This window comes from Dryobates pubescens, chromosome 2, assembly GCF_014839835.1.
Source record: "Dryobates pubescens isolate bDryPub1 chromosome 2, bDryPub1.pri, whole genome shotgun sequence".
Taxonomy (NCBI): Eukaryota; Metazoa; Chordata; class Aves; order Piciformes; family Picidae; genus Dryobates; species Dryobates pubescens.
The window spans coordinates 34,373,276-34,386,755 of record NC_071613.1 but is presented as its reverse complement, the minus strand read 5'-3'; the positions used below and the strand labels follow the sequence as shown (position 1 = coordinate 34,386,755).

The window sequence follows — 13,480 nt, the reverse complement described above, 5'->3', positions numbered from 1 at the left end:
TCTGAAATCTTTAGTACTTGGCAAATAAAGCACTTCTGGTTGACAGAACTGCTATTTTATTTAACATAAAATATTCAGTCTTTTAGTGGAATATAAACTGTTACCAAAGGACATTTTCTTTGTCAGGAAAATCTGGAAAGCCTCCCAGAATGCTGTTACCACTAATAGTTGTTTAAATCGGGCTCTTGCAGAAGTAGCAACAGATTCAGGAACAAAAATGTCTGAGCTTGGGCCCACCTCTGCCTTTTGGTAGATGATTTGTGTGTCATGCTTTCTTCATCATTTGAGGTGAAGAGCTGCCATAGAAATCCCTTTGTGTACTATGCTTTCCACATCCTCTCTAGGATTAGAGTCTTCTGTTACTGCTGGGGTGTAGTTTAACTGATTTCATACGTGTGATTTATGAAAAGCAGCTTTAAACCCTACTTCTCTTTCTGTCCCCTCACCATCATTACCTGACATTCCCAGCAGAGCAAAGTACCTGAGAAATGCATGTTTTTACAGTGCTAGATCCCTGTTGCAGATTTCTAGCACTTCATAAAATCAAGGCTGTTCAGATAATTTCTACGTGGATTAAAATATATTGTTAATTTCTATACTCAATAAGATGGATACCTCTGACACTTCCGTTGTGAATTTTAGCAACTCACTGGATGCATTACCTATTTCACAGGCAGGTTATTTGGAAGACCATGATGAGCAACTTAGGGCAGACATTTCTGCTTTAAAATTGAAAAACTGTTGAAATATTGAATGTGAAAAAACTATACTTATTATGTGTGTGTATATAAAAATATACACACACACAAAACATATAAAGATCATAGAATTGTTAGGGTTGGAAAGGACCTCAAGGATCATCCAATTCCAACCCCCCTGCCATGGGCAGGGACCTCTCACACTAGATCAGGTTGCACAGAGGCACAGCCAGTCTGGCCTTAAAAACCTCCAGGGATGGGGCTCTACCACCTCCCTGGGTAACCTGTTCCAGTCTCACCACCCACATGGTGAAGAACTTTTTGCTAACATACAATCTGATTCTACCCATTTCTAGTCTTGTTCCATTTCCCCTAGTCCTATCATTACCTGACACCCTTAAAAAGTCCCTCACCAGCTTTCTTGTAGGCCTCCTTAAGATACTGGAAGGCCACAATAAGGTCTCCTCAAAGCCTTCTCCAGACTGAATAGCCACAACTCCCTCATTCTGTCCTCAGAGAGAGAGGTGTTCCAGCCTATAATAATCCTTGTGGCCCTTCTCTGGACTTATTCCAGCCTATCCAGATCCTTGCTGTAATAGAGGCTCCAGAACCGGACACAGTACTGCAGGTGGGGTCTCGCCAGAGCAGAGGGGGAGAATCACCTCTCTCGACCTGCTGGCTATGCTTCTCTTGATGCAGCCCAGGATGTGATTGGCTTTCTGGGCTGCAAGTGCACACTGGTGGCTCATGTTGACCTTCTCATCCACCAGCACCCCCAAGTTCCTTTTCTTCAGGGCTGCTCTCAAGCCAGTCCCTGCCTAGGGAGAGTTTTGCTTTTTTCTTGTGGTGCTTTATCACCAACTAATGTCAGTAAGCACTGGAAGATTATGACTTCACAGAGAATGGTCAAAACCACCAGTGTGCTGGGCATTGTTTCCACTGGCATTGCATGAGGTGGCACCAAAGGGGGAGCCTGTTTGTTTCTTTGTTTTAAAAAAAATAAAATCCAACAAAGCTGGAACCTGACACGAAGTGGTTTGTAAAATATATTAGGTTTTTTTTTTCAGTTGTACTTACTGCAGCACCCCTTCAGCCTCATCTTGCATGAGGAAGGGCTCTTAACATAGTTAGGACCTAACTTCAAAAGAAGGCATACTTCTGTTGTCCGCCAGTGAAAAGATCAATGAGGATTTTTAATGCATATTCCTCTAGTCTTGAAATGCTTGGAGAATATTGTAATCATTGGAGAAATTATATTTTAATGAATTACCTAATTGGAAGTGATATGTGGAGAATCTCTCTCCACTGGAGAATTGTCCTATGCTGGATTCCTTGGAGACAAGACAAACTTGAGTCCTGTTTAAATTCATGTCATACTTACCTAATGTTTTTGCAGCACTTACATCATTTTGCCATTAATTCTGTGTGTCTCAGAAAATGAGTCAATGTTGTCTGTTCATCAAAACAGATTACTGGAACAAACTAAACTTACAGAAAGTTGAAGATACTTCTCACTTGAGAAGCACAGAACTTGTCTTCCTAACGAGAAGCTTTAAGTAAAATTACATCAACTGGTTGCTTCTAAAAATATGTGTTAGTTTACAAAATTAAAAATATTTATTAAATGCATCACTTTTTGGTAGCAGCAAATCCACTTCTAAACTGTCCATTGCTTGTTCACTATAAAGGGTAAAATAGTTGAGTAACAAAAACTTTGAAATCCTTGTCTGCAGAATTTTATACTGCACATATTTAGGGAGGTCCCCCCCCCCCCAGCTATTTTCATGGACTAGTACACAATGTCTTAATCTGAAATTGGTGGAGTATTTCCTATAAATGAAAATTGTCTTGAAGATGTGGTAATTAAAGCAAACAAACAAAACCACAATACCAACCAAACAAAAAAAACCCCAGCATGATAACATTCCCTGATTGTTTGTTACTATGTACAATATATTGCATTTTGTTTACTATATTATTTTTCAGTTCCATTCTGAAACTGTCCTGTAATTTTGCCTCAGTGTGTTGCACATGGAAGTAGTGTTTTTTCTTTAGCCAGTTGTATTATTTTAAGGATTAAATGTGCATATTTCCAGCGAGGCACAGGGACAGCGTTTAAACACAATGCACTTAACTTTTTCCACACTTTTGGGCAGAATGGTGAATTTTCTTATTTAGATCCAAGTCAGTCATATTAGTGTTCATTAGATCTATTTTGTGCTGCAGAAAAATTGGAAGGCCCTTAAAGCTTTCAGGTGAAAGGTGCTGTATATGTGAATGTTGTTTTAAACAGCATGGAGACGTAAATGTCATCTATTCCTTGTCATGCTGTTTGTGTTCTGACATTTGTAAAATTAGTATGTATCAAACTAGTTCTATTTATTCCTGCATTAAAATGGACTTATTTTTAATGGAAGATAATGGGGTTCTCCTAGAGCAGACCTGCACAATACTTCCACTGAGTACCATTATGATTAGTATTGCACATTAGGCAAAGTGTGACTAGTGGGAGCAGAACTACTTTTCCAGTAATAATTCCAGTGAGGAAAGAAGTACTTTAAAAATCCATACCCTATTTGAGACTTGAATACTGTTTTGTAGAAGCCTTGCTTGCACAGTACTGAAACTGCTTTTGTTTTTCACATGTCTTTTATGTCAGGTCCAGCAGAAGTATCTAAAATATAATCTGGTTTTGTTTCTTATGTGGGAGATACTGAGGCGCCTGTCTTGTGATTAAGCATTTTGGTAATTAGATAGTGCAAAAACAGAGTATGTTGTCCCAGGTGAGCTGTTACAGCAGCAAGCATTGGCAAAGATAGTGGGACAAACGACTGAAGTGATGTTTTAGTAGATTTCACCATGAGAGCAGCTGCTTTAGGGAAGTAAAAATTAGAATGATTAATGAAACTGTTAGTGTCACTGATCAAATATCTGTGAGAAGAATGATGAAGAAAATTTGGCTGTAAAATTGCCAGTTTAAGGTTGAAACTTTTGTATGTATGTTTGCATGAATGTAGTAGTATGCAGCCAAAAAGCACAAATGAAGTCCTATTTATCGTATTACTTAAATGTCAGGACCTATTTTAAGGACCGTGTCACAGTTTTAGAGACTATGGCCTTGAAAATTCCCTTGGATTTAGGTCATAATTATGGCATAGCATTTGTACAGTTCTTCTCTGGTTTATAAAGTTAAGCAACTCAGTGTTTTGCTTTTTGTTTTTGTTCTTTTTGTACCTGTGGAACAGCTTCAGAACACAATTACTAAGGCTGCATAATAAGGATCTCTCTGTATAACTTCTGTATCTTTCTTTAACTTGTCTATATGTGTGTTCCTCTGTCATTGTCACTGATAATCTTGCAATAGTCAATAAACAGTTCCACCAAATGTATAAGTTATCTACATATGAATGTATAATCTGGCTACTTTATTTTCTTTTTCCCCTTTGTGATAAGGACAGATCAGGATTTTTTTTTTTTCCTGGAAGGATTAAATATTCTGTCACAAGATGCTTGTCCTTATGCTTCCCACAGGTAGCATAGTCTGGCATTTCATCATTAACTGCATTAATTGGAAAGGACATTAATTTGCAAGTGGACATAAAAAAAGTATTTAAGACTTGTTGTGTAAGTTTGCCTTAAATAGAATGTCCAGCACCTTCATAACTTCTGGGATGGTTTCTAACCATTGAGAAACCATGTTGCTCCACTGTGTTTTCTCATGTGTTAGTTGCCTTTTTTCCTTCTTACTGTTCATTTGAAGCCTGTGGTTTGTGTTTGTAGATGGCTCAATGTTGTCATATGTCTTGACTATGATGTTAGCATCAGTTTAATCAGTGCGTTTAATGGGTTTGTGAGCACAGAATTAATTCTGATGTGATGCATTTTCTAAGCTCTTCATGCTCCTTTTCTATAACATTTTACAAGCACATTGATAATAATGGCTGCCTCCATTTTATCAATATGGACAGTGATACTTGGAACCATTTAGGAACAAAACCCTGATTCTTTTATGAAGTGTTCAGTTGCAACTGTCTCCTTTCTGTAATCTATTGATATGTGAATATGGTTGCAGTGATTCCTATGAGCTCTCTGCAACCACTGGAGATAAAAAGAATAACACATGGTACAATTTCGTAAAAGCCTTGGTATGCCATTCATACTTGGCATGGGAGAGGCAAAGACAGACACCATTAGAATTCTGTTGTTAAAGTTGAGGAGAATTAGTTGCTTCATCAGCAATTAAGTCATAAGATTTTGCAAAGACTGCTCATGTCTTAACGCTTTAATAAGCTTTTCGTGACCTCCCCATTTTATTTGTTTTTTCCTTCACTGATTCCAGTCTACTGGATGAATGGGAAGATGCTGTCAGCAGGTTTTTGCAGCAGCTGCTTCTAAGTGGACTACATAAATCTCTACAAAGAGAAACAAATTCCTCAATCTTCTTATTAACAATCAAGTCCCATCTGGTTATATCAGTTGGTTATAATCCATGTTATTCGTGATAGTCCCAGGAAGCTTTGGGAGAGGAAAGGCTTGAGGTCTCTAGTCTGCTAAGAACCTTATGCAGCAGTTGAGACAAGGATGCTTTCAATTCCAGTTTGGCTGTGTTTTGTGATCTTTTGACATTGTAAATATGATTACTAATTTGTAGAATGAAAAAAAATAAAGACTGGATCAAAATAGCTAAGTAGACATTTTCATGACAGCAGTATGTGATATTTACATCCTTCTAAAACATAGATGTGAGAGAAACTGGGGAACAAACACACATCTAGCCTTTACGAGTAAAACAGAGCCAGCGCTAGTTCCTTAATTTTCTTTGCCATAATTACTACAGCACCTGACTACATATTGTGGAAGTAGAATTAATAACACAAAAAATCCTCTGATTTTAGCTTCGGTAATTGGAGAGTTTGCTTTTCCGTTCAAGAGACCAGAAGAAAGAAACAAGAAAACAAGGCAGCATAACTCCTGTAGAAGTTTATGATCTCTTTGGCAAAGATCAAATCAAGATTACTAGTGAGACCAAAATTTGCACCTGCGTGTAACCTCTGGAATCATTCATTTTTGTCAGTTCAGCTCAGCATTTTTATAAGTTCTTGTCAATTCCATTCATCTCAATTCCCTATCTGTTCATCTCTCTGAATTTAGTCTCCTTTTGTACTGTGCATACCACATTACACCCAAAAAGAGCTGTGAAATCACCTTTATAGACCCCTGCTTTATGCACTTGATCACAGCAGAATATTTTTTAAGAGCTCTGTTAGCAATCTGTGCTGGTGCATACAGGGTAGTTATGTAGACAAAATACCCACTAGCTCTTTGTTATGAGAAGAGCAGCATTAGAACACTTTATCTAATAGCTTCAGCCTCAGTGCAAAACAATCTTATCCTTTGAGCTGCTCTTTTGAAAATACCAATTCCTTTTGATTTTATTGCTCTTCTCTCTCATCTGGAGAACCCTGAGAAGTAGAGCTGGTATAGGAAGAGCTGGGGGGTTAGGGGTGGGGAAAGTACCAAGAGCAGCAGTGTGTGGAACAAGAGATTTATTTTCATAATTTTAGAAAGGGAATTAGGATGGCAAACATGATTCAAAGTTAAAGCTGTTAATCTAGATGATTCTATTTATTGTATGATACAAGCTTCACATGTGTTCTGTGAAAACAAAAACCATATAAATAAGTTGGGAGAATTAAGACAGTGCTGCTTCAATATAGGTAATATTCGAGTCATAGACAAGTTTTAAAGCCAGTAATAATCTTGCCCAGTTAAATGTCGAAATGTTGGAATCCTGACAAGCCTTTGGTGACTTGCAGCAATAAATTATTTAGTGGATATTTTTTCATTGTAGTTGGAAGTCCCCTGTCTCAAATACAGTGAAGTTATTATGAGAGAAGGACCATATTCAAATTCTTTTCACTGTTTACTTGTCATGATTTGTTAACAATGAACCTGCAATTTTCATTTTGTTGTGTGTTTGTAACGATCTTTCTCTAATTTTGTTGCTGCTGTGCTTTCTAAAATTAATATTCTTCTACTAAATTTTGTTAAGATGTTGTTTTGGACACCAAGCTACACATAGATCCTGTCTTTCCCACTTATGAAGGTGGGCTGTCCTGGAGAGAACTGGCCATAGACTTCGAGTGGTGGAGGGCCTTGGGATATCCTTTCCTTTCTTCAGAAGACTAGGCAGGGTTGTGTTTGAACCATCACCATATAGGTGTTTTGCCACTACTTGTTTAATAAAAAGGGTGTATTTTAAGAAATTTGGGAGGGTGTTCTGCAGTCTATGTTCATGTCTCAAAAAACCCCAAAACCCTATGGTATTCGTTTGGTTTTCCTTGACTTTCTCCAATACCCCAGAATCACAGTAAATTTGAGGTAAAGCAGTTGGAGTCACTGTAGTGTAGGAAGAAATAAACATTTGTGTCTTAGTCTGGATAGTCCTTAGGTTTTGTTAGGAATACCAGAAGTACAGAAGCAATGTACAAATTGAAACTCAGTTTACCTACCTTGGAAGGTGGCAGCCCTCAGGCCATTTCTGTTGCAGTGTTTCCTTAAGGGGGCAATGTTTTTCCTTGGGTACCCTGGGCCTAGAAACAAGCAGTTTTTAAAGTCAGTTGATAAAAAATAGTCCAGAAATGGTCGTTGTAACCATATTTGATTGCCTGCTTCTTAGCTTTACATTTACATGCTGAAGATGTTTTCTTGCAGAGGAGTAATAGGTGTCTTAATAACAAACAAAGCTTTTAAGACTGCTAAACTGTTTTTTTCCTCAGGTTCAGTCAATGTTAGAATATATCTTGATTCCATAAATGTTACACACTTGGAAATTACAAATAAATTCTCCAGTGCTAGAATTTGATAGCTGCCTTCTTTTTCTATCAGTAAAAGCTCAGGAAAATAGCTGTTAAAGGAACAAAGGGTTAATTAATTATGCTAAACATTTTTCTTGGCCTAGTTGCTCATTTCTGAATGAGGCAAGGCACAGTTCAGAAAAGGAGACATCCCTTTTAGTAGCAGAGAGGCAAGAAGGAACAGATACCTTCATGGGTTTAATTTCAATTAAAACTATACTCTTTTTTTTATTACTGCTTTGATGAAATACCAGTGTATTTTCAGGGTTTTGAGGTTTGTCAGCAAAGCAGTGTTTTGGTAGATTTTCTTGCCAGGAGAAAAGATTGCTTATTTTGCCCTCATGGACTGTTTTTATTCAGAAAGCAGGTGACAGCAATCAATTCTAATGCCATCTACAATTATTTTACAAACCCCAGGAGCTAATTACAGCCTTCAGGCTCTGCCAGTCAGCTGACTTTATCATGCGGCTTTTTTGGCCATTGCGTACCTCTGAGTAATTGTCTATTTATGGAAAATAAATTAATAGCTGCTATTTCTACATAAAAAAAGGACCTTTAAGTGTCTGTGCAGGTTGAGCAGGATGGTTGTAGAGAGAAGGGAGAGAGATTTAAGAGTTGAAGGGATCAACTGAAAGAATAAAAGAGGAATCGGTGTGGGGAAGAAGGTGGCAGGATGCTATGGGGAAAAACTTAAAATGAAAGGAATATCCCAGAAAGCTGAACAAGAGATACTCATATGGCAGCAAATGACAGGAGGAAACAAGTGGGTAAAGTCATTGGAAATAGTGTTTTAAAATACTATTTTAATCTGAACCTGTGAATATAAAAAAGATGCTTTTTTTCCCCCAGATTGCAACTGTGTTAAAAACACAGAAAATTCTTACTATACATACCTCTGAAAATGCTCACAACATAGATGCTGCCTACCTTCTTGCCTTGTTTAAGGAGAGAAAGGATTAATTATCTTCATTTGTGCTGGTCATACAATCCATAGAGAAATGAAAACTGCATTTTAATATGTGACATTGCATCATATAGAGTGTGTGCATTGTTCAGAAGATTCTGGAAGTGCAAATGACACTATGGATGTACAGAAGGTTTTGACTTGGTGAATACCAGCAAACTTTGCCTGCAAGTTGCATAGACAAATCTATGCCATTAGGAAGTGTGTTGCTACTTCAGAGTTATTGTAGCATGGTCAGAAGTTTGGGAGTTTTTCTCTTCCAGAAGTTACCTACAAAATAACTTTAAGAAGGCAAGAGGAGTAAAAAAGACTTTTCAGGATGAAGACTGGAAGTGACCCTGTAATAGGCCAGAACTTCTGGCAACTTTAGGTTAAATTCAAATATATGCATGGATCTTAACTGTGAGAGAGGGGAGTAAAAGCTGTGTGTATTAATTTCTGTTTTTAAAAAGATGGTTAGGAAATCATAGCTTAAGGCATAAAGTGGAGAGGAAAGTGAAGTGAGTATGGACCCTTAGCAACAAAACAGCAGATGAAGCAGGACTTTTTTTGAAGGCCTATAGTTAAGTATGTGTAGCTGGTGTTCTATGCACCCTGAAACTACTGAGATGTGATCCAAACAGTCTAAGCAGCCTTTATCTATTTCAAAATTTCAGGAAAGAAAATTTTTTTGTGTGTGTGCACATGTATGGTCACTGTTGTTTGTTGACATCTCATTTCTCTTCAAAACCTCTTTGAAAAATAATCTTAAAATGAAATAAGGATGCTTTTTAAGGTACTGACTTACTTGGAATGAGATGACAACCTTTTCAGGATCCTGTCGAAGAATTTACCTCATATTATTGTTCATAATAATCAGCAATCTATCTTCTTCCTCTTTCAGATCAGCTGTTCCATGTGTTGGCCATGCACATGCGCCTCTACAGCATAGACTCTGCATACAATCCTTGGAGAAAACTAACCCAGCCAATGCAGGATAAAAATTCAGAGCAAGTATTTTTATTTACCAAATATCAGTTTTACTTTGGGAAAGAAACATCCTTACAAAGGGACTCTGGGTAACTTTCTGTCTTAATTGAAATTCTCTGTGAGGTAGGCTGATGAACTTAACATATAATAGTTGTGTTTATATATTTGTAAAAACAGATGTTTACATTCCTTTTACTTAGAATGACATGTACCGGTTTTGAGTTGAAGTTTAAATACACTGCTTGCAAGCTTAGCACATACAGATTTAATAGTATTAAATGGATGGGTGCACTGTCATTCTTGGTACACGTGCTAGACTAAGTTCATAAATAGTTCGTTGAAACTTGGACAATGACTAATAGCTGTAACAGAAATAACAGAAGTTGGTCTGAAATATGAGAAATAATTATATTTGAAGCTAAAAAATTTCATCACACTTGTTTATTTAAGCAAATTATTTCCTTTATTTTACCTTTAAAACATTAACTTTGCATGAATAGCTGTACAAGGATTAACAATATAGTAAATGGAGCCATGTGTTTCTGTTCCCCAAGGGCTCATCTCCCTGCTTGATTTAAATTCCTTTGCTTTTCACTTTCTACCTTGATGGTGAGAAGAAAGGTTTCTTGCCCAAATCCAGATGATTATTTTTCCTCATAAGATTATAAAAGTAACTTTTTTTTCTTTTCATTTGGCACCTTTAACATCATCTTCCTAGCTAAGGTCTCCATTTTGTATCTTGCAGTAATGTTGAAAAGACTTGTCTTTTTATTGCCTATCCAGCTGTATACTTGTCAGTATGTTTCTAGGAGCCTGATAAGATGTGCAAAGCATCATGGCATTGCAAAACTTCATCTGGGATACTGATGCCACAATCCAAATCTGCAGATTAGGAAAAATTATTAAAATGTTGGTGCTTGCTTCTAGTTCAAGATTTTACTGTTTGTTTCCTTGGGCTCAGGTCTTTTTGTGCAATGAACACTAGGTTATTGTAGTAATTAGTCTAGATTAACATATTAGTTTATAAACAAGTATGTTAATTAGCAGAACAAAGCATCAAGAATGTAATAACCTGAAAGCCTATGCTATTCAAGATACATTCAAAAAGCTTTGAGAGTATGCTTTCATGTGGTTCTGCCCTGACCTAGATTGAGCTGTGGAACAAGGTTAATAAATTTGGTGTATGGTTGACTGAGTTATACCAGACAAATTAAGATTGTGTTGATAGGCTGTTGTCCCATTCTGTTGTCAAGAATGGCTGTGAGACTGGTCCTGCACTTCTCATTTTGCTATTTGAAGAGCTTGCTTGTTCTGGAAGCAGCTATTACTATAGAAGGGCTTCTTTTTCTGTACATGCAACATGTTTTTCACCTGTGCTGACTTAATGGAACTTATTATACACTGGTCATGTCAAAGTGAGATTGGTGCAGGTTAGATGTAATTTGGCAGTATTTTGAATTCCTTCAAAATGAATGGTACTGTAGGCCATAATGGCTTGCCTTGGAGCGGGTGTTGTGTGTTGAATGCATTTGAGCAGTTCTCTTGTTTTCTGCATTGGTTTTCAAGATTTCTTGGAAGACTTGCTTATGTTGGTTTGGCACTAATCATAAATGGTTTAGGAAGCTGTAACTGATAGATCATTCATTTTGCCATGAAGTAGTTTACTGTCAAGATGCACAAATGTGATTGAGCTGGAAGTTTTTGCTTGCTCTTCAGAACATTTTTTTCTTATCCTAGTCTGCTGGCCTCAGAAAGCTGCAGAGGAGACAACTTGGGGACATTTTTAATGTATGAATTAGGGTGTAAGATGGATATCTATAATTCTATTTCAGAAATTTGTTGTAGTTCCATTTGAGGATGGCATTTATGATTGGTTTGTATAATCTAATTGCACACTTCTTAGTCATCCAGCCTTTGGAGAAATCCAGAGGAGCAAATTTTTTTCAGATACAGGAAAGAGTGGTGAGAGCAATTGCTGTAAACTGAAGAAGATTAAGAAGGTGGTGTAGAAATACCACTGCAAATTTAAGATGTGGATAGCACTCCATTTTGAAGCTAGCCAATAATCTTGGTTCACCAGCCTCACTGGTACATGAGACTCTGTAAAGAGTTGTAGGGGGGAAAAAAAAAAACCACCCACAAAATGTCAATGAGAGGAAGAGATCTAAATTATCTGATTGTATTACTGTGATTCCAAACAATTTAGGATCTGTAAAGTCACAGGAGTGACTATACTGTAATGTAATAACTAGAAACCAACTTGCTGTATTTTTATAGTTAATTTTTACTAATTATTTCAGTTGCTGGAGTTTTCCAGTGAAGTAAATTCCATCTTCATTTATTTTTTTTAAAGTAATTTTCAAAACTAAAAAAGAATATAATCTGTTGGATACAAATGCCATTGTATTCTCTTTTCACTTTTACTTAATTGTTGTTACTTTAAATTTTACATATCTACAATTAACAGTACCTAGGTTTAGAACTTAGATTTTAGCTTGGTTTTCAAGACTGCAGTTATCATTATTCATAAATCATGCCTTAGATTTCACGTGTCTGGGAGAAATGATCGGTTTAATTTGTAAAGATTGTCACAGAATTGCTCCACTCCACAAAGTCCCTGGGTTTGCCCAGTGTCATCTACAATAGCTCTGTAGTTGAAAATGGCGGCTGAGAGGAAAGGCAGAAATGAGCTCATGCAGTCACACCAAATTAAAGTAGAAATAAAGAAATTTTGAGCAAGAAGATACACTATCCAAATAAGGCCTAAATAATGTGAACTGTTTTGAGGAAGTGGGAGGGGGGGAAGGCTAAGACCGATGAACTGTGAATGGTAGAGTAGATTCTTTCTTTCTCCTGTGCAGTTCATGTTGTCAAATTTAATATACAATTGGTCCCACAGGCTGTGCTTCAGCAAATTGTTCTGCTAGGGGCAGATCTGGTTTCAGTGGTGATCAAATAAACAATTATTGTGGTGTAAGTGGGGGAATAATAGCTTCTGGCAGGGGGCAGAGAAAGAGCAGCTGAAGGCAATAATTACTAAACCCAGATGTGAATTTAATGGGCTAGTCCAAACAGCCAGAGTTTCAGGAACAACAAACCTGAAATAAAAGGATTTAGCTTGGTGTTTTTTTCATGTAATTTCTCTGTGTAGAATAAGATTTTTGTGTCTGTTCTGACAGACAAAATGTGTTGGCAAAGAATGATTTGGAAAAGCAGGTCTTTGCAGTAGAATCACCTGCAGGAGTGGAACTGCATGATAAACTGAAATGCCAAAATACACCGGATTAATGTTAACAAAGTGTTTTACTGTTATTTTGTTTTAAGCTAAATCAGTTCATGATTGTTTCTAGTGTTGTACTGGAGCAACAACTCCAGCACAAGGAATGAGCAGCTGTACCTAGGGACCTCTTAAGTCACATCTCCACCACAGAAACTGTTGTGAAGTGGGGAAAAAAACACCAGTTTTTGTGACTAGTCTAAGGCAGACAGGATGATGGGATTGTGGGGTTTACTTAAGGTTTGTGCAGGAGCACAGTATGTACATACATATACTGCAGCAGGACTTCGGTGATGCCTTCAGTAAACACACAAATACTGTCTGAAACATCAGTGCCTCAGGGCATATGTTATGATACAGAGGTTTTGGCAGTAATGCTAGCTTCAGATGTACTTGCTCTTGGCAGTTTCTTCCTTCCCCTATACTGTAGTTCACCATCTTCAGATGTGCTGATGTAAATTGAGCAGGCTGCATCACAAAGTCAAGGAAATAACTGATGTTTTGTAAGAGGTTTATTTGTGTGGTTTTGGGAACAAGTGACAAAGAAGTGCTGGGGGCACAGTGGTAAAAGAGAGAATGGGAGATGTCTGATGTTTGTACTGTCAGTAAAATCCTGGGTGTGTAATGACAGAAAATTGACTGGCTGTAAAATTTGTGACACAATGAAGAGCAAATAGGAAATTGTGATTATATCTTAGAGTATAACCTGAATAAA

General features: G+C 37.2%; 1 protein-coding gene across 1 annotated transcript in view; it reads left to right on the top strand.

Annotated features, from left to right (window-relative positions):
• The window catches only part of UBR3 (ubiquitin protein ligase E3 component n-recognin 3), a 101,351-nt gene that overhangs the window by 68,758 nt on the left and 19,113 nt on the right, over positions 1 to 13,480 (top strand). Inside the window, exon 31 of the mRNA XM_054174682.1 lies at positions 9,403 to 9,508. Coding sequence (XP_054030657.1) covers positions 9,403 to 9,508 — 106 coding nt within the window. The remainder of the gene's footprint in view (positions 1 to 9,402; positions 9,509 to 13,480) is intronic.